This window comes from Rhinoraja longicauda, chromosome 40 (assembly GCF_053455715.1).
Source record: "Rhinoraja longicauda isolate Sanriku21f chromosome 40, sRhiLon1.1, whole genome shotgun sequence".
NCBI lineage: Eukaryota > Metazoa > Chordata > Chondrichthyes > Rajiformes > Arhynchobatidae > Rhinoraja > Rhinoraja longicauda.
In genome coordinates, this window is record NC_135992.1 from 8,860,245 (window position 1) to 8,887,144 (window position 26,900).

Here is a 26,900-nt window from a genome sequence, read left to right on the forward strand (position 1 = left end):
TTTGTAACGCAGGAGGGGGGCGGCAAATGCTGCTCACGGCTAAAAGGGGAGAGAAAAAAGGGACTACAGACTAGTGAGCCCTGCATCAGTAATGTAGAAAAACGCGAGAGTCTATTATAAAACACTAGACCAAGTGGACCTGTTGGGCCCAAACCCCTCCTTCATTGGTGCAGCACCCTCTCCTCCCCTCTCCCCTCCCCTCCCCTCCTCCCTCCACCGCCCCTCCCCCTCCCCCTTCCCCTCCCCCCACTCAATCCCCCTCAGCCCCCCTTATCCTCCCTCCCCCCTCCCAAGGAAATAGATTTAAACTTTAAAATGTGAACAACTAAAAACACAACACCGATTTCAATGAAACTTAGCACCAAAGGGACGACGGTGAGTAAGGTGGGCCTAAAATTGTCGCGCTATCGTGTACTGTTTGGGCTGCAGTTCAGGAACAAACAATCAAACAAACGAGAGTTTCAGTATACAGATGTGAGAATAGGATACATAGAAAAAGATCAATGGGATTAGACAAAGTCCATATTTATTTATGAAAGAGAAACTACATTTGACAAATCAATTGGAGTTTATTTGGGGATGTAACTGGTAGAGTGAACAAGGGGGAACCAGTACCTGTGGTGTATTTGAATCTTCAGGAGGCCTTTGATCGAGTCCCACAATAAAGATTAATACGAAAAGTTAAAGTATAATTGGTTGGGAGTCACATACTGGCACAGTGTGAAAACCAGATGAGAGATAGCAAATAGTAGGAATAAGTTGATCAGAAGAGGCATAGAGTTATACAACACCCAAACAGGCCCTTCGGCCCAACATGCCCATTCCAACCGAGATGTCTATCTGAGCTAATCCCATGAGTTTAGTCCATATCCCTCTAAACCTTTCCTATTCATGGTCCTGTCCAAATGTCTTAAACATTATAAATGTACCCAACTCTACAGCTACCTCTCGGCATCCAGTTCCATAGACCCACCGCTGTGCATGAAAAGGTATTATATCACCCTACCCTGGATGGATCTTGCACTTTCTTGCAGCATTTTAACCATATTACACTTATTTGTACATACAAAGAATGGTTTAAAAGTAAAACTGAAAGCAAATTAATTCAAGTGAGAGTTCAGCTAAATTAGTGTCCGACAAGCGTGTTTTCAGAATGTCTTTTTTTAGTGTAGATTAGTTTAGAGATACAGTGTGGGAACCAGCCCTGCGGCCCACCGAGCTCGCGCCGACCAGCGATCCCCGCACACTAGCATTTTCCTACACACGAGGGATGATTTACAATCTTTACCGAAGCCAATTAACCTACAAACCTGCGCGTCTTTAGAGTGCGGGAGGAAACCGGAGCACCCGGAGAGAACGTGCAAATTCCTGTAGTCAGGATCAAACCTGGGTCTTGGGCGATGTAAGGCAGCAACTCTACCGCTGCGCCAATATGCCGCGCCGAATGTCCTTTCTTTACATTCAGAAACATAATTCTAGGATTCTGTTACCATAGACAGAGGAATTTGAAGCAAAGATAAGGTACACAGTGATGAAATCTAGGTCTGAAGAAGAGTCTCCGCCCAAAACGTCACCCATTCCTTCTCTCCGGTGATGCTGCCTGTTCCCGCTGAGTTACTCCAGCATTTTGTGTCTATCTTTGACGGAATCTAGAGGTTCAGTTAGCAGCCCACTTAATAGACAATCGTGCATTTCCCATTTTTTTCCCAGTTGTGATGCAATCCTTATGTGGGGATAGCAAACCTACAAGAGGTAGTAATCCAACTTTATATTACAGCAAAGATAAGACACAAAATGCTGGAGTAACTCAGCGGGGCAGGCAGCACCTCTGGATGGAAGGAATGGGTGACATTCCGGATCGAGACCCTTCTTCAGACTGAAGAAAGGTCTCAACCTGACTCCTTTTCTCCAGAGATGCTGCCTGACCCACTGAGTTACTCCAGCATTTTGTGTCCATCTTCGGTGTAAACCAGCGTCTGCAGTTCCTTCCTACACTTTACATCACAGCAGGCTTGTGAGAACCAAGTTAAAAAAAATCAGAACAGTACAATACAAGGCAGGATTTACTTCATAGAGAAAATAAAATAAAAAATCACACTGTGCGTCCCTTATAAACATTCAGGACATCAGTGTGACCCATTTTAACAATGCCCTCTATTTGCACTTCCTCAATTATTCTGGTCACATTAATTTTTACAAAGAGACATGGATTGGAGCGTTGCAACCAATCCACAATCACTCTTTGAATTACTCAAAACCCTTTTAAACTGATTCCCTTCCTCCCTCTGTACAGCCAGTCTTGAACTCTTGATGTGCACGTTTAACCCGTGATCCATCAATTTTACATTTAGCAGGAAAATTCATTACTCTGCTTCCTTTAATCATTGGATCCAATCCTCAAACGTGTCCCCAGTGGTTCTATGATCAGGTGCAAAGCGTTCCCGATTGTTCCCGATGTTGGGGAAGTCCAGAACAAGGGGTCACAGTTTAAGGATAAGGGGGAAGTCTTTTAGGACCGAGATGAGAACGTTTTTTTTCACACAGAGAGTGGTGAATCTGTGGAATTCTCTGCCACAGAAGGTTCATTGGCTATATTTAAGAGGGAGTTAGATGTGGCCATTGTGGCTAAAGGGGTCAGGGGGTATGGAGAGAAGGCAGGTACAGGATACTGAGTTGGATGATCAGCCATGATCATATTGAATGGCGGTGCAGGCTCGAATGGCCTACTACTGCACCTATTTTCTATGTTTCTACGTTCTTTTCCCATAGCTTGGCCTGAACAAATATGGCCTCTATCTGATTTTCCCTCTATTCCACCCTCCCCCTTCCCCTGCGAAGTGCTACGTATTGTTGAAATGAAGAACTGCAGATGGTAGTTAATACACACAAAGACATAAAGTGCTGGAGTAACTCAGCAGGTCAGGCAGCATCTTTGGAGAACATGGATCAGTGACGTGTTGAGTCGACATTCTTATTCAGACTCGCCTGAACCTTCACGACTCCATGTTCTCCAACGATGCTGCTTGACCTGCTGAGTTACTCCACCACTTTGTGTCCCAGTTGCACATTTTGCATGTTTTTATTTGCATAAGATGAGGAGGATTTCCGTAGGGGTCAAATGTTTCAGTGCCCAAATTAGCGTCTGCGTTTCAAATGCTCTTTGGTGGCTGGAAAGTACTTTGGAGCATTAAACTCGTGCTCTTCCTTGGTCATGTAACTGAAGCAAACTTCAGAACAGAAGACATAAAGTGCTGGAGTAACTCAGCGGGTCAGGCAGCATCTCTGGAGATCATGGATAGGTGACGCTTCGAGTCGGGACCCTTCTTCAGAAGATAGGATTTTTAAAATTTATGCAAAACAAATTGTTTGAAACATTCTTACTTGCAATGCGGATGTCATGAACAATGTTAGCAGTTGTACTGATACAATGGGGAGAGGGGACAGTTGTGTGTTATGGGGTCTGAAGAAGGGTCTCGTTCTCCCCGTGACCTGCGTGGGTTTTCCCCGAGATCTTCGGTTTCCTCCCACACGCCAAAGACGTACAGGTATGTAGGTTAATTGGCTGGGTAAATGTAAAAAATAAAAATAAAAATAAAAAAAATAAAAAAATTGTCCCTAGTGGGTGTAGGATAGTGTTAATGTACGGGGATCGCTGGGCGGCACGGACTTGGTGGGCCGAAAAGGCCTGTTTCCGGCTGTATATATATGATATGATATGATATGATCCAAAACGTCACCCTTTCCTTCTATCCAGAGATGCTGCCTGCTGAGTTACTCCAGCTTTTTGTGTCTCTATTATGGGTTAGCTATGCTGTTGTTGTTGGACTGGAGTCGCAGAAGCCTACACTAGGCAAGGATGGTAAGTTTTCTTCTCTCAAAGACATTAATAAATTGAAGATCAAAGTTGCCCGAGGGCTTTGTTGTACATAATTTAACCTGCTGTCTCTCCCCACATTGTAGTTTTAAGCAAAGATACTAGAGGAGCAAGATGAACCACCCCGTCAAAATCGCCTATACTGAAGTGTAGTGCGCAAAGGAGCGGAACAGCCGCCATTTTAGTAAGCAAAACCCGCCGTCCGTTATGCCTCTCGCAGTGTAATCAGTGTTTTGGGGGAACAGTATGTGTGATGATACCATTAAAATGCAGAATATATATCTCATTTATCAATTCACAGATTTTTGTTATTTTTCTTTTAAAATGTTTCTGCAAGTTTCTGCCTACTAAAATGGCGCCGTGACATACTATGGTTTTTAGGGTCGAGTGGCCTATCTTGCTCTGCTCTATTATCCTTGGTAATAAGTTACTTCATAGAATACATAAAAGACGGTTCTTTTAGCCTACAAGACTATCCCAAATTCGATGAACTTTTGGCTATCTTATCTTAATGCCTTAATGCCATTATCTTCATATCTTAATGCCAGTCCCACGTTTGTCCATGTGACTGTGTACTCTGACTTTGCCTGAAAGTTTCAAATAACTTGCATCCAGTCGTTTGAAGGAAGAATTTTACACTTCTGGAATTTTTGTACGGGAAGAATATGGCTCTCAATTTCACTACCGAGTTTGTAAGTTCATAAGTTATAAGAGCAGAATTAGGCCGTTTGGCCCATCGAATCTACTCCGCCATTCAATCATGGCTGATCCATCTTTTCCTCTCAACCCCATTCTCCTGCCTTCTCCCCGTAACCCTTGACACTCATCACTGTAACACTATTGATTTAGGGTACGGCAAAAAAAAAAAATACACAAATGTATTTCCTGCCATCACAAATAAATAGCACATCACTCTCTGCCCAAAGAAGCACACCATATCAAAATCTTTATAATGCAATTATTTTTCTGATTTCTAAAATAACATTTCGCAGAAAATAACATTTCCAGGAACAATAGACAATAGGTGCAGGAGGAGGCCATTCGGCCCTTCGAGCCAGCACCGCCATTCAATGTGATCATGGCTGATCATTCTCAATCAGTACCCCGTTCCTGCCTTCTCCCCATACCCCCTGACTCCGCTATCCTTAAGAGCTCTATCTAGCTCTCTCTTGAACAGAGTCATCGAGTGCGGAAACAGGCCCTTCGGCTCAACTTGCCCACGCCGACCAACATGCCCCATCTACACTAATCCCACCGGCCTGCGTTTGGCCCTTATCCCTCCAAACCTATCCGAAGCTTTTGGCAAATTGAAGAATATCGAATATTGAAGAACATGGAAAAATTTGTTCTGTTATTAACCCATTGTCGTCCTGAGCACCATTAGATCAACATGTAACCCGTATGCAAGTTATTATGTTATATTATATTTAATGTTTCTATTTTACAACATTTACAATCCCTTATCATTCACATGTACGATACAGTTTGCGAAACTTTACCAGACTTGCGGATTCGAAGGAAGGATCTAAATGGGTAGTCCACTCATCTAGCATGAAATAATCCCCCACCACGCACTTGCTTTAATCCATGGTGCACAGGTGCCTGTGTGCACATCATTAATTTTCAACGTCAAGCTGGGGCGATTTCACGTTATCTTCTGCTCTGTGGTTGGCAAACTGGACAAAGGACAAGTGGTTCATTGCAACACATTTGCCCAAGTAGCGTTTCTTGCATGAAACGTCTGTCACAATATATTCGGAAAGATGAACTTCTGCATTTAGGACGAGAGTGTCATTTGACCACACATTGTGCCTTCTCCCTACAATTTTGTCCACTTTGTTTACCAAAGCACCACAGCTGGTTTGGGACAATTCTGGGCCAAGCCCCCATCTCTCTAGCACACCGAAGGTATTTATTCACAAAATGCTGGAGTAACTCAGCAGTTCAGGCAGCATCTCAGGAGAGAAGGAATGGGCGACGTTTCTGGCCAATCATTAGTTATAACCCCCCCACCAAGTGCAACAGAATTGACAGACCACTTGAATGTAAAGAGTGGAGGGAGGGCAGGTGCAAAGGGAGTACCACGCTGCCCTAAAATGTGCATTGACACACAATCCTAACTGGGATCAGGAGCTCCGTTTTGTCCGGCCGTTGCAGGAACTCTGAAGTCAAGATGCGCAGACCTTTGGGAACGCTCAAGGACGTTTCAGTTTGAAGTGCTCAGCAAGAACAGTCCAAAACACTGCTTAAGGGGAAAAAACCCCATCACAAATGCTGAGAGGAACTCAGCGGGTCAGGCAACGTCTCTGGAGAACACGGATAGGTGACGTTCAGGTCTGGACCCTTCTCCAGACATCAGTAGTAAAGTCCCGGCCCTGAACATCACCTACCCATGATGGCCAGCAATGCTGCCTGACCCGATGAGCCACCCAGGCACGGTGGTGTTTGTCTACTGTAAACCAGCATCTGCAGTTCCTTGTCTCTATCAAAACTCCGCTGTCTTTCGTCATTAAGATTGCAACTGCTGCAGGTTTAAATTAATAGCTTCATAGGTTTAGGACTACGATACCCCTACCAGAAGACTATCAAGAGTGCTGTGAAAAAAGTGCCAGAGAGAGGAGTTAGAGGCCATGCCTGTCTGTGCACCAGTCTCCCCACGTTAAACAAAGTCACGCACAGGTGTCCAAACCTGTGGAGAGGACAGTCATACTCGCTTCGAGTGACCGATGATGAGGAGGAGAGGCCGTTGGTACATGCCAGCTAGCATGGGTAGAATAACTCTTCAACCGGGACGTAGATAAGAAAAAAATACGGTCATCGTACTGTACTGACTTACAACTTGCACTTCCTCAAAACAAACTTTCAGTTTGCATTGGGTTGGATGGGGAAAGAACCTCGACATTAGATGTTTGTTTTGTTTCCCTGGTGTGTGCTGTTTGCAATACCTACTTAAGTGTACGCCGATGTGCTATTTTCATCATAGTTGGCTGTGAATTTTTAAATATCGCCATTAGAGCACTTCAACTCCCCCTCCCACTCCCAGTCTGACCTTTCTGTCATGGGCCTCCTCCAGTGCCATAGTGAGGCCCACCGCAAATTGGAGGAACAGCACCTCATATTTCTTGCAGCCCAGCGGTATGAACATTGACTTCTCCAACTTTAGATAGTTCCACTGTCCCTCTCTTCCCCTCCCCCTTCCCAGACCTCCCTCTATCTTCCTATCTCCACCTATATCCTTCCTTTGTCCCGCCCCCCTGACATCAGTCTGAAGAAGGGTCTCGACCCGAAACGTCGCCCATTCCTTCTCTCCCGAGATGCTGCCTGACCTGCTGAGTTACTCCAGCAATTTTGTGAATAAATACCTTCGATTTGTACCAGCATCTGCAGTTATTTTCTTACACCATTAGAGACTTATGTATTTTCCCACCATTTCAGGGATTTTAACATGGGATCATTCATTTGAAAAGGAATTTTAAAAAAAATCTTTACGGGTGAACAACCACAGATGTCATTAAGTTTTCAGACAATGATTTACTGTAATAACAGATCCACCACACTTCTAACTCCTCAAGCAACCATACAACACCTGACAAACACATAACATAGTTTGTAGAACTGCAGATGCTGGTTTACAAAGAAAGACACAAAATGTTGGAATAACTCAGAGAGTCAGGCAACATCTCTGGAGAACATGGATAGGTGACATTTCAGGTCAGGGCTTTTCTTCAGTCTGAAGAAGTGTCCCGATCCGAAACATTACCTTTTCATGTTCTCCAGAGATGCTGCCTGACCTACTGAGTTACTCCAGCACATTGTGCCTCTTTTTGTAAACCAGAGGTATCACAAAATGTTGGAGTAACTCAGCGGGTCGGGCAACATCTCAGGAGAGAAGGAATGGGTGACGTTTCGGGTCGAGACCCTTCTTCAGACTGATGTCAGGGGAGGGGGGCGGGACAAAGATAGGATGTAGTTGGAGACAGGAAGACAGTGGGAGAACTGGGAAGGGGAGGGGAAAGAGAGGGACAGAGGAACTATCTGAAGTTAGAGAAATCGATGTTCATACTGCTGGGGTGTAAGCTGCCCAAGCGAAATATGAGGTGCTGTTCCTCCAATTTGCGGTGGGCCTCACTATGACAATGAAGGAGGCCCATGTCAGAAAGGTCAGACTGGGAGTTGGAGGGGGAGTTGAAGTGCTGAGCCACCGGGAGATCAGGGCGGACTGAGCGAAGGTGTTGAGTGAAACGATCTTCGAGCCTGCGTTTGGTCTCGCCGATGTAGACCGGCATCTGCAATTCCTAGTTTCCGTGCTGGAGTAACTCAGCAGGCAGGCAGCATCTCTGGGGGACATGGATAGGTGAGGTTCTGGGCTGGGACTCTTCTTCAGAATTTTTATATTGCTTGACCTTGAATAACAGGATCCTTTTACAGAGCCAGCTGTTCTCCAATATACACACAAACCCAGAAAGCGTGTGCTTAGCAATCCCACCATGGTAGGAAGCGCCCACTATCATGCGAGTTGCTGCTCAGAGACTAAGGGAACACATACTGGATCTTCCTCTCCTGCTCGGTGGTAATTAGGTTGATTAATGCTTCACCCAAAATTAGATAACTTGGAACTGAGAAAGAGGAAGAATGAATGGACTCTACAGTGGCCATTTCACAACCTCGCACGTCCTAATCCGCTTTTATCATTTCTTTTTTAAAAGAACGAACCAGAAAGTCGTACTTTTTGCAAATGCTGAAAAATGTGAAACAAACAACAATGGTAAAATGCAGGGGATGTTCAGACACTGCATGGTGGCGCAGCAGTAAAGATGCTGCCTGACAGCACCGGAGACCCCGGTTCCATCCCGACTACGGGCGCTATCTGTACGGTCTCCCCGTGACCGTGTGGGTTCTCTCCGAGATCTCCGGTTCCCTCCCACGCTCCAAGGACATGCACGTTTGCAGGTTACTTGACTTGGTGTAAGTGTAAATTATCCCTTGTGCGTGCGATAGTGTTAATGTACGGGGATCGCAGGACAGTGCGGACTCGGTGGGCTCAAGGGCCTGTTTTCGTGCTGTGTCTAAACTAAACGAAACTAAACATCTACGGAAAGAGGTAACATTCCAGGTCTGAGACCCTTTGACATGATGTCTTGGACCACAAATATTAACTCCATATTCTCTTTCCACAGATGTTGCCTGACCTACCTGAGTGGTCTCAGCAATTTTATCTTACATTTTGTTTTGGAGCGCAGTTGCATGTTGCAAATCAATACGTGGACAGCAAAACCTGCAGTAACTGTCAAGATAGCCCATTTGTCGTGTCCACTGAAGAAAGAAATGTTGGTTGGGAAACCAGAATTCAGTCTGAAGAAGAGTTCTGACCTGAAACGTCACCGATCCACATACTTCAGGGATACTGCCTGACTCGCTGTGATACTCCAATACTGTCTTTCCTTGGTCAACCAGCGTCTGCAACTCCTCATTTCTACTCCCTGGTCTAGTTGGTTTCAACCTCCCTGTTCTGCTTGGAATCATGTAATGGAATTGTTTAGGTTTTAAGCTTAGTTTAAATTATCATCACGTGTAGGGGGCTGTTGTGAAAAACTTTTGTTTGCCTGCTATCCATTCAAATCATGTGTAGGAAAATAACTGCAGATGCTGGTTCAAATCGAAGGTAGACACAAAATGCTGGAGTAACTCAGCGGGTCAGGCAGCATCTCAGGAGAGAAAGAATGGGCGACGTTTCGTGTCGAGACCCTTCCGTGTCACCCATTCCTTCTCTCCAGAGATGCTGCCTGTACGGCTGTGTTACTCCAGCATTGTGTGTCTATCCTCGGTGTAAACCAGCATCTGCAGTCCAATTGTCCAGCATTTTGTATCTGTCTGCATTGAATAATGGGTTGTGAACTGTCCCTTGCATGGAGATTGTGCTTATCATCATATCATATCATATCATCATATCATATATATACAGCCGGAAACAGGCCTTTTCGACCCACCAAGTCCGTGCCGCCCAGCGATCCCCGTACATTAACACTATCCTACACCCACTAGGGACAATTTTTACATTTTACCCAGCCAATTAACCTACATACCTGTACGTCTTTGGAGTGTGGGAGGAAACCGAAGATCTCGGAGAAAACCCACGCAGGTCACGGGGAGAACGTACAAACTCCTTACAGTGCAGCACCCGTAGTCAGGATCGAACCTGAGTCTCCGGCGCTGCATTCGCTGTAAAGCAGCAACTCTACCGCTGCGCTACCGTGCCGCCCATATATATATATATACTTTAAACATCCAGCTCCAAGATTTACCCTGAAGGTACTTGCCTTTTAAAGACAAGGTTCTGATGTTCAAACTTTCTCCGTTGTTGTTGTGAGAAACCAGTTTCAGCCATCCTATGTTTTTATGGGTAGTAGTTGTTAATCTGGCAGATCTGCCGGCTTCTAAAGCCACCTCTTGGTTTTGCAACTTCCTGAACACACTTTCCTGCATGACTTTGCACCGTGCCCCTGGCTCTGCGCTATATTTTGTGCTGCTGTAGGAGTGTTGCTGAACCTGTTGTACCACCTGCTTTGTGTCTGCTCTCCCGGTGGATCTGAGGTGCAGTATGCAAGATGGCACCAGAGTGTGGACGCTTATTGCAGGCTGGTCTGCCGTCATCCGATACAATCTCTCCACTCTATTAACACTCTTCCATCAGTGGATCTATCTACACAATCTATTCTTCTCTTCGCTATACCTGTTGTACTTGGTTGTCTTCATTTACAGTATGATTCGATTTATTCACAAAATGCTGGAGTAACTCAGCAGGTCGGGCAGCATCTCGGGAGAGAAGGGATGGGTCGAGTCCCTTTGTGTCACCCATTCCTTCTCTCCAGAGATGCTGCCTGTCCCGCTGAGTTACTCCAGCATTGTGTGTCTATCTTCGGTGTAAACCAGCATCTGCAGTTCCTTCCTGCACATGTTAGTCGATGCGTCTCTCTTTTTCTCGAAACAACTGTCCCCCATAATCTAGTCGAGCTGCAGAAGAAGAACCTTGAGTCAAACCACTCTCCCGACTTGTGTCTTCCTTTCCACATCATTAATACCAACACTCATGTTAAAAGTGGCGCTGCTCGACATTCCACATCCCTTTTCTGCCTTGCTAAACTCTGCTATTATTAGCCATAGCCGTTAAAATATTTTTGGTTTATTTTTTTTTAAACATGAAAGGCAGTTGAGGGCAGCCAGTGGCTCTGGAGACTAATGGCCGAATGGCGGGATGCCGAATGGGATGGAGGGAGACTTGCGTCCTCCCCTTGCGATGAATCTCTGCTGTCGAGACTTTCGCTTTGTACTTGCGCCCTGACCATGTAAACTCAGAGCTAAAGTCAGAGGCAACAAACTTGACACCAGCCAAAAGGGACTGCAATGCAAAGAATCCCACAAATAGCAAAGCTTGCAGAACACCAAAGCCACAAAACAACACAGTAGTTTTAACGGTGCAAGGATTGTCCACTGCTGGCCTTCCATTAGGGGAAGGAGTGCTCACTTTTGGTTGCCGCTTGAACGCATTTTCTGCATCCCTGCCCATTATCAGCAGGAGTGGAGTATTAGAAGTGTTCAATTCTTCGGCCTTATCCATTAGATGTCTGGGATCCTGGCCAGAGCTGCCCACTGGAATTTAAGCATGTCTGCCGAAAGTTGATGGTAGTGGTTTAGTTTACAGATACAGCATAGATTAAGGCCCTTTGGCCCACTGAGTCCATGCCGACTATTGATTACGTGTTCACACTTGTTCTATGTTATCCCACTGTCTCACCAATTGCCAATGCACAGAGGCAATTCTCATCAATTGCCAAAATGCCAATTTACAGAGGACCAATTAACTTACAGACCCGCACGTCTTTGGGATGTGGGAGCAAACCGGAGCACCCGGAGGAAACCCATGCAGTCACAAGGAGAACGTGCAAACTCCACGCAGACAGTCCACGCGAACCCCGGTCTTTGACGCCTTGAGGCAGCAGCTCTACCCGCTGCACCGCCATGGTATTGGTTAGTTATTGTCACGTGTACCAAGATACGGTGAGAAACTTTGTTGTGCAGGCTATCCAGGCAGATCGCCCTTTACAGGAGTACATTAAGTTGTGTGGAAAAATAAAATAAACAGAGTGCAGAGTCACAGGACAGAGAAAGTGCAGTGAACAAGTGAAAGGGCCACAACGAGGTGGACTGGGAACTCAGCCCTAGCATAGGAGAGGTTTGTTCAAGAGTCTGTCAAGACAGGGCCGTCTTAACGCATGGGCCTGATGGGCACTTGCCCGGGGGCCCACGAGCATAGGGGCCCCATACTGATCTGTGTATGTTAAGTGACTTGCAATAAATAAATACTATTTTAAAAATGTAGGTTCAATAAGTGCTTTTTTCGCAACATTTTCGGTCCCTAAGTGCTTCTCACAGCGATCTGTAAGTGCTTTTCGCAACAATGTAGCACCCTAAGTCCGTCGCTAAGTGCTTTTCGGTAAGTGCTTTTCGCCGGCACGACAGGGGGGGGGGGGCTGGTAGGGAAAGGGGGGTGGGGGAGAGTAACGGTAGGGGCCCCAGTACACTGCTTTGCCCGGGGGCCCATAATGCTGTAAAAACGGCCCTGTGTCCAGAGCAGGGAAGAAGCTGGTCTTCAATCTAATGGCGCATGCTATCAAACCTTTGTATCTCCAATCCACTGGGAGGGCAGAAGAAGAAATAACTCCAAAAAAAGTCTGCAAAAGTCTTAATTTTTTTAACTCTTATCCAAACTGCACTTTGCCTTTTCCAGTTGAACAACTGCACCATCGTGAAGGGCATTGCAAGTGCACATACCAACTATCAGATGCAGCAGTCTTAAAATAATGCAAGAAACCACTCTTAAAGGAAAGGGGCCTTAAACTTGTCACCTCCAAATCATCTCTGAAACGATGATCAACAGCCACTCTGCGCATTGCAGTGTGTTTATCTGTTTCCAACAGAGTCGATGGAATGACAACGTTGCTCCAGGGAAATGATCCGTTCTCTGAAAGCTTCCATCGGGTGAAGGCACACCTAACCCAGTGGTGGAGGCAGACACCAGTCCACACGACGGGCTCAAGTCCACAACGGCTGACCGAGAGGTCAACGCCACAGCTGGCAGCTGGCAGGAATTTGGGCTCCAACTCTAAAACCCATTTCCGGGTTTCCGGGTATGAAACTTCAAGGCTCTTCAATGAGAGTCATAAATAGTTTATTCTGAAGATAGGCACAAAAGGCTGGAGTAACTCAGCGGGACAGGCAGCATCTCTTGAGAGAAGGAATGGGTGACGCTTCGGGTCGTGACGCTTCGGGTCGTGACGCTTCGGGTCGTGACGCTTCGGGTCGTGACGCTTCGGGTCGTGACGCTTCGGGTCGAGACCCTTCTTCTGTCCCACTGCGTTACTCCAGCATTTTGTGTCTACCTTCAGTTTAAACCAGCACCTGCAGTTCTTTCCAACTCACCGGGCAACACAGTTGGTGCAGCGGCAGAGTTGCTGCCTTACAGAGTCCTGGGTTCGATCCCGACTACGGGTGCTGCCTGTACGGAGTGACCGCGTGGGTTTTCTCCGAGATCTTCAATTTCCTCCCACACTCCAACGACGTACAGGTTTGTAGGTTAATTGGCTTGGGTTTGTATACTTGGTATAAGTGTAAATTGTCCCTAGTGTGTGTGGGCTTGTGTTAACGTGCGGGGATCGCTGGTCAGTACGGACTCAGTGGGCCGAAGGGCCTGTTTCCGCGCGGTAACTCTAATCTAATCCAGATTGATTATTCTGTTGGGGTATTTTGCAGCAGAATAGGTTGATTTTACCTCATGTTGGATTGAACAGCTGAATCTTCTGATGATTCCACAAGTATATAAGGAAAGGGCTGATGGGCGCCTGGGTCATAAATGTGATTCATTGTGAACTCTTCCAGTGTAAAGTGCAAGACATTATTTAAAAATAATTCAATTTTGTACCCGGGACATAACATTGAATCATTTCTAGTTTCCATCACACCAGCAGAAGTAGACACAAAATGCTGGAGTAACTCAGCGGGTCAGGCAGCATCTCTGGAGAGAAGGAGTGGATGACGTTTCGGGTCGAGGATCTTCTTCAGACTGAGGGGAGGGGGGGAGGAGAGGGTGCTGCACCAATGCAGAGGAGGTTTGGGCCAAATGGGTCCACTTGGTCTAGTAGTACTTAAAAAATGCCTTTGTCCCAAGGCAACATGACCGTTTCTGCTTCACCAGCACCCATCCAATGTGCGTGCGACCATTCTTCCATTCCATTCTCCTCTGTGTACGTATCGTGCTCATTTACCAGTGACATCTGCCTCAATTACCTCATGATGGCAGCATGATTCATATTCCACATTCACACCGGATATAAAGATTCATCCTGAATTATTTATGGGAGCAACCATCGTAAACTTAAGGGCGGTCTCTCATCACAAGCCTAGTTCACAAGTTCAGGTCCAGATTCAAACTGAACTGAACTCAAAGGTAGAAACAAAATGCTGGAGTAACTCAGCGGGTCAGGCAGCATCTCAGGAGAGAAGGAATGGGCGATGTTTTGGGTCGAGACCCTTAATAGACAATAGACAATAGGTGCAGCAGGAGGCCATTCGGCCCTTTGAGCCAGCACCGCCATTCAATGTGATCATGGCTGATCATTCTCAATCAGTACCCCGTTCCTGCCTTCTCCCCATACCCCCTGACTCCGCTATCCTTAACAGCTCTATCCAGCTCTCTCTTGAATGCATTCAGAGAATTGGCCTCCACGGCCTTCTGAGGCAGAGAATTCCACAGATTCACAACTCTCTGACTGAAAAAGTTTTTCCTCATCTCAGTTCTAAGATGCTGGTTTAAGGGTCTCGACCGGAAACATCGGCCATTCCTTCTCTCCTGAGATGCTGCCTAACCCGCTGAGTTACTCCAGCATTTTGTGATACCCTCGATCTGTGCCGCCGGCATCTGCAGTTGTTTCCCTACACCACTTGCCACTCCACTCAGGCAACAGCCAGATCCTGCACGCCACTAGATTCTTCCTCCCATTCAGAAATGACCAGGTTAAAAACGGACAGGCTTACCTGTACTGGGCACCGGTGGGCATCTTGCCACGGGTCCAACCAACGCCACCATACCAGTGACTCTGTCAGCAGCACACCAACAGGACGTGCCAGGAAACGGCGACGCCACTGCACCCCCAAACACCAGAGACTCATTCTAACCTGCTGCGGGACGGATCACTGTCCTCGGCCTCAGATAATCAGCTTCGTACAGAAATTATATTCCGGATGAGAAGAGACTATTCGGGTGCACATGCCCAGCGACTCAGGGAAACACCCTCTCTCTCTCTCTCTGGCCAAAGGAGGAAGAGCACAGAGTCTCACAGCCAACTATCACAAGCCCGTCTCTGAAAGGCAGGCCTTGAGAGGGGGCGGGGAGGGAAGGAAGGGGGGGGAGGGGGGTGTTAGTGGCTGGGGAAGTTGGGCGGTAAGGAAAGGGGAATTTGTGTGGATTGCCAGATTCAGTAACAGAAACCCTACTCTAGACAGCACCCTTGGTCGCTGCTGCCACCCTATTTCATCCAACATCTCGGCTTGTGTAATGCAGAATCTACACCCTTGCAGACATCTTAAAAAGGCGGTGTAAGAAAATAACTGCAGATGCCGGTACAAATCGAAGGTATTTATTTCACAAAATGCTGGAGTAACTCAGCGGGTCAGGCAGCATCTCAGGAGAGAAGGAATGGGTGACGTTTCGGATCGAGACCCTTCTTCAGACTGCTGTCAGGGGGGCGGGACAAAGGAAGGATATAGGTAGAGACAGGAATATAGAGGGAGATCTGGGAAGGGGGAGGGGAAGAGAGGGACAGAGGAACTATCTAAAGTTGTAAACTATCTAAAATCTTAAAAAGGCGGGGTGGGGGCTGCTTTAGGTCCTCGTCGTGCACCCTGGGTAGTTCTACACAACGGGCAACGTTTGCAGCAAAGCGTCAACTACGGTCCGCTGAAGCACCAATTGCCGCTTTCGATTGGTGTAGTTGACGTACGATAGAAGAATCTTAAAAAGGCAAACTGCACGAGCTCGAGGAAAGTGAAAGACGAGTTCATTCTGAACGGCTAGACTCTGCGTGCACGCGTTGACATTTATCACGCGGAAAAAAATAAATAAAAGCAGAGGGGGAGGGTGCAACCATTTTGCAACCACGCTCGCGCTGACGTTCGTGTCAAAATGGTGATTGATTGGGATGGGACGGGCAGCCTCCCAGCTCCTGCTACGAGTGCGTGCGCTGAGCATCGGGTACTTACGTGGCATGATTCCCTGGCTGGCCAGCTCCTCGCGTGTCCGCCGCTGCTGAAGCTTCAGTTGCAGCACTGCCGGAGAGAGGGGACAGACATGGTTAGTGCAGAAGCACTGGTGTTTCAACGCCCCGCTCTGGCAGAGTTCTCCATTTCTAACTTCACTTTTGTTTTTTTGCAGAAGCCGTAACCGGTCGGGTGCTTCCGCACAGCTGCCTCGACGGAGGAAACAACTAGGCCGCACGTCATTCTGACACGCTCCGCAATAAGGCAGCACGACTTTGTCTCCTGTCATAAATAAACCTTTGAGGGTTTACGGTAGACACACACAATGCTGGAGTCACTCAGCTGGTCAGGCAGCATCTCGGGAGAGAAGGAATGGGTGACGTTTCGGGTCGAGACCCTTCTTCAGACTGATGTCAGGGGAGGGGGCGGGACAAAGATAGGATGTAGTTGGAGACAGGAAGACTGGGAGAACTGGGAAGAATGAAGTTCCTCGCATGTTGCAAAACATATTTGGCTAATAAAGTACATTGACTTCTCCAACTTTAGATAGTTTCTCTGTCCCTCTCTTCCCCTCCCCCTTCCCAGTTCTCCCACTGTCTTCCTGTCTCCACCTATATCCTGAAGAAGGGTCTCGACCCGAAACGTCACCCATTCCTTCTCTCCCGAGATGCTGCATGGCTTGCTGAGTTACTCCAGCATTGTGCGTCTACCTTCCATTTTAGCCAGCATCTGCAGTTTTTTTTCCTACACCATTGTTTTGAATATTAATACTTTATCAGTTCACTCTGCCATTTTGAGTGTTTTGTGTGCATGTTGCTCCCCTAACCAGTAGTGCCTATTAGTTGCAAGTCTGAAAGTCTGCTTTACCGAAGCCAATTAACCTACAAACCTGAAGTCAGACACAAAATGTTGGAGTAACTCAGCGGGTCAGGCGGCATCTCGGGAGAGAAGGAATGGGTGACGTTTCGGGTCGAGACCCTTCTTCAGACTGGTGTCACTGGGAGGGGGCGGGACAAAGATAGGATGTAGTCGGAGACAGGAAGACTAGTGGGAGAACTGGGAAGAGGGAGGGGTAAGAGAGGGAAAGCAAGGAATATCTGAAGTTAGATCCCGCCCCCTCCCCTGACATCAGTCTGAAGAAGGGCCTCGACCCAAAACGTCACCCATTCCTTCTCTCCTGAGATGCTGCCTGACCCGCTGAGTTACTCCAGCATTCTGTGTCTACCTTCAATTATAACCAGCATCTGCAGTTTTGATCCTACACACTTTGACGGTTTAAGTTCTCACCTTGGCCGTGCTTTCTGCACAACACTTGGCAGCTTACATTTTATAAATGCTGCTTCTATGTCAGCCACAAGGCAGTTGTGAAAGTGAGTCAAGTACTGCATCTCACAGCAGCAGCACAGGGCCTGACATTGCAAGTCAAGAGATTACTATCAAACTGTGACAGGATCTACACCATGGCTGGCAGACAGGGAACGCAGCCCGGACAGGCAAAGACAGGTCTGGATGGAATCCCAGTGATTTCATGTTCTTCCAGTGAGTGACCTAGAAAGCCCACACTGCCTGGAGTTGCTGCCTCACAGCGCCAGGGACCCGGGATCGATCCTGACTACGGGTGCTGTCTGTAAGGAGTTTGCACGTCCCCCCTGTGTCCCCGAATGCTTCGTTTTCCTTCCACACTCCAAAAATGTACGGGTTTGTAGGTTAACTGGCTTTGGTAAAAACTGTCAATTGTCATCATATCATATCATATATATACAGCCGGAAACAGGCCCTTTCGGCCCACCAAGTCCGTGCCGCCCAGCGATCCCCGTACATTAACACTATCCTACACCCACTAGGGACAATTTTTTACATTTACCCGGCCAATTAACCTACATACCTGTACGTCTTTGGAGTGTGGGAGGAAACCGAAGATCTCGGAGAAAACCCACGCAGGTCACGGGGAGAATGTACAAACTCCTTACAGTGCAGCACCCGTAGTCAGGATCGAACCTGAGTCTCCGGCGCTGCATTCGCTGTAAAGCAGCAACTCTACCGCTGCGCTACCGTGTCAATTGTCCCTCGCGTGTCGGATAGTGCTGGTGAACGGGGAATCGCTGGTCGGGGAGGACTCGGTGGGCCTGAAGGGCCTGTTTCCGCGCTGTACCTCTAAACTAAACCAAACTACATGGCAGGACATTTCTGCCACAGTTTTCACCCCAATTGATTGAACTACGGCTCTCTCTTCGACGAGAGTTTAGCAACATGCTCTCTCTCTCGCTGCTCCCCCTCTGTGATTTCTCCTCCCCTCCTACTCTACGACCACATCTTGACCCAGACTCGCTACCACAGCCACGTCTGCTTTCTTGGGACTGCCTCGTGGTTTCCAGTTCTGTTTCCAAACCTCCCAATTCGGACCCAACCCGGACTACCGGCTCCAACAGTCCATCTGCCACTTGAGTCTGAAGAAGGGTCTCGACCTGAAACGTCACCCATTCCTTCTCTCCCGAGATGCTGCCTGACCTGCTGAGTTACTCCAGCATTTTGTGAATAAATCGATTGATCTACGGCTCTATTTTATGTGAGACTCAAGGAACTACAGATACTGGAATCAAGAGTAAAACATCAATGTGCTCAGCATGTCAGGTATCATCTGTGGAGGGTCTGAAGAAGCAACCAATCTGAAACCTATTCCCTCCACAGATGCTGCCTGACTCGCTGAGTTACTCCACCACTTTGATGTTCTGCTCCATTTTATTACTGGTCAAGCTTAAGTTTGAAATTGCAGTTGACACTGGTCCATAATGTTCACGTCTCTGTATCCTCCATGTTCTCTACTTTCAGGGGCAATACACTCCAATTGTCCTGAGCCGTCTTCATACCCGTGACCAGGTCTGTGGTCTCCTCAGCTCGTTTCTCACATTCAAATTACATGCAGATCACTGATTAGAACTGGACGCAGCTAGTATAGACGAACACGCAACTCCACCATGGTTTCCACCACAAAGTTCAACACTCCACTCAGTCCAATACCCCAAGAACTGAGAATCTAACCACAAGTTTGAATAGCAACACTATCAGTCCAGTTTCAAGGCAAACATGCCATTGCATGTCTCCTCAGAGGAAGAGATAGCAAGTGCGGCAGAAGCGAACACAAACACAGGCCTTTCCGTATAATCATCCACATCTTTAGAATAGGGAACGGTGAGATGATTAGTGAGATTTAGATTTAGAGATACAGCGCGGAAACAGGCCCTTCGGCCCATTGGGTCCGCGCCACCCAGCGATCCCCGCACATTAAACACTGTCCTACTGCAGCCACGAGAACTGCACACAATATGCCAGGTAAGACCCAGCCAATGCTTTATAAAGTACACAGTTGTCAAGACCAGAGGGCATAGCCTTAAGGTATGAGGGCAAAGCTTAAACAAGGTGTGTACGGCAAGTTTTCTTTTACGTGGGTGTGTGAAATGCACTGCCAGGGTGGTGATGGAGGCAGAAACGTTAGTGGCATTTAAAAGGCTTTTGGATAGGCAGATGGATACGCAGGGAATGGAGAGATATGGATCATATGCAGGCAGATGAGGCTAGTTTATCTTGTATAGGAAAATAACAGCAGCTGCTGGAACAAATCGAAGGTATCACAAAATGCTGGAGTAACTCAGCGGGTCAGGCAGCATCTCTGGAGAGAAGGAATGGGTGACGTTCTCGACCTGAAACCTCACCCATTCCTTCTCTCCTGAGATGCTGCCTGACCCGCTGAGTTACTCCAGCATTTTGTGAGACCTTCGATTAGTTTATCTTGGCATCATGTTTGGCACACACATTGTGGCCTGAAGGGCTTGTTCCTGTTCTGTACTTATTCATATTCTAAGTTCTATCAAAGTGTCTTTGATATAAAAGATCAATAAACACCAAAAATTCTTTCAAAAATTACTTCTTGCATTTTGACCATTTGCCCAGATTTTTTATTTAAATGATCAGGTAAAAGTCCTCAGGATTCACACAGGTTCACACTGTCTTAATTTACCTTAGTTTAGAGATACAGCGAGGAAGCAAGGTCTTCGGACTACCGAGTCCGCGGGGCGGCACGGTGGCGCAGCGGTAGAGTTGCTGCCTTACAACGAATGCAGCGCCGTCGACCCGGGTTCGATCCTGACTACGGGTGCTGTCTGTACGGAGTTTGTACGTTCTCTCCCAGTGACCTGCATGGGTCTTCTCTGAGATCTTCGGTTTCCTCCCACACTTCAAAGGTTAATTGGCTTGGTAAATGTAAAAATTGTTCCTAGTGTGTGTAGGATAGTGTTAATGTGCAGGGATCGCTGGTCGACGCGGACCCGGTGGGCCGAAGGGCCTGTTTCCGAGCTGTATCTCTAAACTAAACTAAAGCTGACCATCAATCACCGGTACACTGGTTCTACGTTCTACACAGTTGGGGGCAATTTACAGAAGCCAATTAACCGACAAACCTGGAAGTCTTTGGAATATGGGAGGAAACTGGAGCACCCGATGAAGCCAGTGGACAAAAGCTCTTGGGTTTATATGAAAAACAATACTGTTGGGATAGTTAAGTCTTTTAGAGATACAGCGCGGAAACGGACCCTGGGTCCGTGTCACCCAGCGATCACCCCGTACACTAGCACTATCCTACACAACAGGGACAACCTTTACTGAAGCCAATTAGCCGACAGTCCTGTACGTGTTTGGAGTGTGGGAGGAAACCGGAGCCACCAGAGAAAACCCACAAAGTCACAGGAAGCACGTACAAACTCCGCACAGACACAACACGAGGTCGGTATGGAACCTGAGTCTCTGCCGATGCCAGGCAGCAACTCTACTCTGGATACAGTTTACCCACATGATTTGTATTAAGTATATTGATCTATTAACAGCATTTTGTTGGAGATATAATCCAGTTTTATTAAAAAGAAAAGGCAGTCATCTTTCGGTAGGGTTCATTTGGCCTACGCCTTGCCTAGTGCCCAACTTAGTGGTGTCACTTGACTGCAAGTGTACAAGGATTAGGTAGAGAGCAGAGTGTCATTCTCAATGAAACTGCCCCTAAACTAATCTGGATGATCCTACCATAACTTTACTTACTTCACAGAAAAACCTTTTCATCCTGCTCTGCAATATAGGAAAATACGGCCAAAGCAGAAAAAAATGTGCAAACGATGGCAGAAGTGTGTTCAAAGCTGCCAAACCTCAGATTTTTTTTCTAGACTGATATCATCACACTTCACCTTCCTTCCAAAGTCTCATCGTCACAACACAACTGAAAGTTCAATTAACCCATTGCGTACAGATATAATTGTTCTCAGTATTCGCTATGAAATATGTCCCTTGGAATGACTAGTTTAGTTAAGAGAGACAGCGCGGAAACAGGCCCTTCGGCCCACCGAGTCTGTGCAGACCAGTGATCCCCACACACCAACGCCATCCTACATGCACTAGGGACAATGTACACATACACCAAGCCAATTAGCCTACAAACCTGTACGTCTTTGGAGTGTGGGAGGAAACTGAAGATCTCAGAGAAAACCCATGCGGTCACGGGGAGCACGTACAAACTCCGTACAGACAGCACCCGTAGTCGAGATCGAACCCGGGTCTACGGCGCTGCAAGCGCTGCGAGGCAGCAACTTTACCGCTGCGCCACCGTGCCGCCCTTAATCCCAAAATGATGAAGGAACAAGTTAAATACTAGAGCCAGACACAAAATGCTGGAGTAACTCAGCGGGACAGGCAGCATCTCTGGAGAACATGGATGAGTGGTGTTTTGGGATGCTTCTTCAGACTTCAGATAAGAGGTGGGCAGGCAAATGAAGTGTAAGGAGGGAAAACAAAGTTTAGCGACCATGGACATTGTGGGCAGCACGGTGGCGCAGCGGTAAAGAAGGGTCTCGACCCGAAACGTCACCCATTCCTTCTCTCCCGAGATGCTGCCTGACCCGCTGAACTACTCCAGCATTTTGTGTCTACCTGAAGATTCTAGGAGATGGCTGGTGCAAAGATGTACACAGGCCAGCGAAAGCTTTTGTTGACATGCTCCACTTTGATATGTTCCTCATCCAAAAACCAAACCTTCCAGATCAGAGTTATTCAGAAGGACGAAAACAGGCCCTGGACCCAAATATAACTTCATGGTCCTCGGCCAACTTCTCCCTTCAATATAATTTATTTATAAAGATCTTGTTTATAGACTTACCAGCTGCAGAGCACCCAGCTACAATTACATTTTCACAGCTATTTTAATTTATTGTGGCATCAGTAAAACTAATAATAAGAATGAAATAAACATCAATATTAAATCATATCGTGCCACAGTACAGAAAGCTGACTGGCAGTGTTAAATTGCTTGAAAGCATTATCCAATTAAGTCTACTCATTAAAGATAGACCCAAAATGCTGGAGTAACTCAGCGGGTCAGGCAGCATCTCTGGAGAGAAGGAACGGGTGACGTTTCGGGACGAGACCCTTCTTCAGACCTCACTGTTCTCCTTAAATTTGTACTGTAAATAGTTCTCCTGTTCAAGTATCTTTCTAATTCATACTCATATTCAGTCTGAAGAAGGTTCTCGACCCGAAACGTTACCCATTCCTTCTTTCCTGAGATGCTGCCTGACCTGCTGAGTTACTCCAGCATTTTGTGAAATAAATACCTTCGATTTGTACCAGCATCTGCAGTTATTTTCTTACACTTTCTAATTCATACTTATCATTTAATATCATTGTCATATCAGTTATCATTTAATCTGCTTCAACACTGATACAAGCAATGCAATCCTGATCATTACGGAGGTGCCTTGGTATTAAAAGTCATCATATATCATTAAGCGACCATGAAATGTGGGTTCAGTATTTAATGAGAATGGCAAATAGTGCAGCGCGGTGGCGCAGCAGGTAGAGCTGCTGCCTCACAGCACCAGAGACCCAGGTTCCACCCTGACCTCGGGTGCTGTCTGTGTGGAGTCTGGAGAAGGGTTGCGACCCGAAACATCACCTATCCATGTTCTCCGGGGATGAGGCGTGACCCGCTGAGTTACTCCAGCACTGTGTGTCCTTGGGGTGGCACAGTGACGCAGCGGTAGAGTTGGTGCCTCCCAGCACCAGAGACCAGAGTTGGATCCTGGACTACGGAAGCTGTCTGCAAGGAGTTGGTACGTTCTCCCCGTGACCACGTGGATTGTCTCCGGCTTCCTCCCACACTCCAAAGACGTGCAGATTTGTAGGTTAATTGGCTTTGGTAAAATTATAAATTTCCCCTAGTGTATAGGATAGTGCTATTGTGTTGGAAAACAACTGCAGATGCTGGTTAAAATTGAAGGTAGACACAAAATGCTGGAGTAACTCAGCGGATCAGGCAGCATCTCGGGAGAGAAGGAATGGGCGACGTTTCGGGAGAGAAGGAATGTCACTCATTCCTTCCCTCCCGAGATGCTACCTGACCCGCTGAGTTACTCCAGGATAATGCTATTGTACTGGTTGGCATGGACTCGGTGGATCGAAGGTCCCGTTTCTGCACTACATCTCTAAAGTCCAAAAGGCACATTGGGCTTTATTGCAAGGGGCTTGGAATACCTTTACAAGGAAATCTTGTGGTAGCAACGCAGAGCCACTGTGAAAACACACCCAGACTAATGTGCAAATTTATCGTCTCATTAACCAAGGAAAAAAAAATCCAGCATTGAAGGCAAATTACTTCTAGAAGGTTTGTCCTCTCATGAGAGATTGATTATGACCAAAGATACTAGAGGAGCAAGATGAACCACTCCGTCAAAATCGCCTCTACTGAAGTGCAGTACGCAAAGGAGCGTAACGTCCGCCATTTTAGTAAGCAAAGCCCGCCGTTCGCTATGCCTCTCGCAGTGTAATCAGAGTTTTGGGGGAACAGTATGTGTGATGATACCATAAAAATGCAGATTATATTTAATCTATCAATTCACAGATTTTTGTTATTTTTCTTTTAAAATGTTTTCTGCAAGTTTCTGCCTACTAAAATGGCGCCGTGACATACTACGGTTTTTAGGGTCGAGTGGCCTATCTTGCTCTGCTCTATTATCTTTGATTATGACTATTCAATACTCAATGATGGTTAGAAGGGAGAAAGATCATCTTACAGAAACAAAGCTGATTATTAGGGGACCAATTCTCTGGATGCTTTCAAGAGAGAGCTAGATAGAGCTCTTAAAGATAGCGGAGTAAGGGGGTATGGGGAGAAGGCAGGAACGGGGTACTGATTGTGAATGATCAGCCATGATCACAATGAATGGCGGTGCTGGCTCGAAGGACCGAATGGCCTACTCCTGCACCTATTGTCTATCGTCTATCGTCTATAAGAGACGCTGAAAATCTAAATCCCCTAGCGAGTTTAGAATGCTTTGAATATCCATGTTAGTATTAGGGCAGTAACCTCATCTACCCACTTTTTCCTCACAACACCCAAATCCCAGTTAGTGCTCTTTTACTGGTTTATGCTTGTTCAAATGACTTTTAATTTCCTTCCCCATATCTAGAATTAAACTAACTGACCTAGAATACCCAGTTCTTGCTTCATTGTGTTGAAGTGGTGCATAATATCCGTCACCACCCCACACAATCGAAGTTTGGACAAGTGCAGGCTCACGAACAAAAATGTTCTTCTCATCTCCCCCTGCCACCTAGGAATCATCTGAACCCCAAAAGGTGAATCATCTGAACCCCAAAGACGTACAGGTATGTAGGTTAATTGGCTGGGTAAATGTTTTAAAAAAATTGTCCCTAGTGGGTGTAGGATAGTGTTAATGTGCAGGGATGGCCGGGCGGCACGGACCTGGAGGGCCGAAAAGGCCTGTTTCCGGCTGTATATATATGATATGATATGATATGATAACCACTTGCCAACTCATTCCCTAAGTTTAGGACCAATATTACCCTTTCCTGTGTCGGAAGGAACTGCAGATGCTGGTTTGCACCGAAGATAGACACAAAATGCTGGAGTAACTCAGCGGGACAGGCGGCATCTCTGGTGAGAAGGAATGGGTGATGTTTCAGGTCGAGACCCTCCTTCACACTGAGGGTCAGGGGAGAGGGAAACTAGAGGTGCGATTTATATTTTTTTAGATTTAGAGATACAGGGCAGAAACAGGCCCTTCGGCCCACCGGGTCCGTGCCGCCCAGCAATCCCCGCACACTAACACTATCCTACACCCACTAGGGACAATTTTTTACTTTTGCCCAGCCAATTAACCTACAAATCTGCACGTCTTTGGCGTGTGGGAGGAAACCGAATATCTCGGAGAAAACCCACGCAGGTCACGGGGAGAACGTACAAACTACTTACAGTACAGCACCCGTAGTCAGGATCGAACCTGAGTCTCCGGCGCTGCATTCGCTGTAAGGCAGCAACTCTACCGCTGCGCCACCGTGTGAAAAGGCACAGAACCAGGTGTGTAGGTTAATTGGCCTCTAAAAAATTGCCTCGAGCACGCAGGGAGGCAATGAGAAAGTGAGACAACATAGAGCTAGTGTGAATGGGTGTCCAATGATCGGGGTGGACTCAGCTTGGAAGGGCATGCTTCCAAGCTGTATTTGTCAATCAATTCTATCCTCCATACCATAATTCAGATTTTAATCTTCCATATTGCAATGCTCAGAATGTCAGCTTGGTCATTTTGGAGGGCAATTAAGGCTCAACCACATCGCTGTGGGTCACATGCAGGTCAAATTAGATAAACTTAGCAGGATTTAATGAATCAGGTGGGGTGCTTTTTTTTTTTACAGAAGTCTGCCAGTTACTCGGGTCACCATTACTGACGTGGACTTCATCTTCAACGTTTGTTTAATCACCCAAATTAAAATCCCCACTGGCACTGTGGCATGCGTATCTCGATCATTAGTTCAGACCTCTGGGTTTCGCGTTCACACATCTACTGCACGACAAGTGAAAACATTCCTGCCTTCTTGCATCGGTCCTTATCAGAAAGCACGACTAACCTTCTTTTAAACAGCGGTAACTGTGCTGGAGGCTGCCAGTGCCGCAGCGCTCTGCCCATGTGCGGCTTCCAGTGACGGACAGAATCTCGGACAAGACAGACTTAATTGTCCTGCCCTTGTCCAGCATGGTAAAAAGGTCGCCACAAAAGCTTTTCTGGAGCAAAAAAAACTGTTTGCCTGCAGCGGGTGAACTTTGAGGGTGCAGCGAGAACGCCGGCAACTAGGGTCTCCAGCTCCTGTCACTCGATCTCCGGGACCAGACTCGCCCCGGCACAGAAGCCGGCTTCGAAAGAAAAAGAGAGAGCAGATCTCTTTGTTTGTAATCTAACAGCCGAGAAAAGATCGGGAGAAGAAAAAAAAAAAACGATCACGCTGATTAAAAAGAGGCCCGACTGTTGTCCAGCAGAAGTGGCCTGCACTTGTATGATGTGGATTAGCATTTGCACAGTCTGCACTTTACAAGGCAGGCAATGCACAGCAACAACTGACTCCCTGCAACCAAAATAGTAAACTTGCAGCTGCTTGCCCAGCTCCACTCGTCACATGCTTCTTAAATTATGACTTTTTTTTTTTTAAAGGTTTTTAATATCACAAAATCCATCGCGGACTTTATTTACTTTCTGAGTAACACCACAGGTGTTTGATCTTTCCATCTTCCAGCCCTCCAGGACCGTTATTGATCGGCAATGTAACATGTCTGCACAAGTAGCTTATCGTGTAGGAAAGCATTGCATCATAAAATGGTCCCTCCAAGGTG

At 46.8% G+C, this 26,900-nt stretch overlaps 1 protein-coding gene across 3 annotated transcripts in view; it reads right to left on the reverse strand.

Moving 5' to 3' along the window:
* LOC144611620 (myocardin-related transcription factor A-like) overlaps positions 1-26,900 on the reverse strand; it is a 138,248-nt gene that overhangs the window by 50,910 nt on the left and 60,438 nt on the right. For 2 of the 3 annotated variants that reach the window (XM_078430838.1, XM_078430837.1), the window contains one exon: positions 16,187-16,252. In XM_078430838.1, coding sequence (XP_078286964.1) covers positions 16,187-16,193 — 7 coding nt within the window. In that variant the 5' untranslated portion in view covers positions 16,194-16,252. Of the gene's footprint in view, positions 1-14,962; positions 15,077-16,186; positions 16,253-26,900 lie in introns of those variants that run through there. The other variant, XM_078430836.1, reaches the window with a different exon arrangement.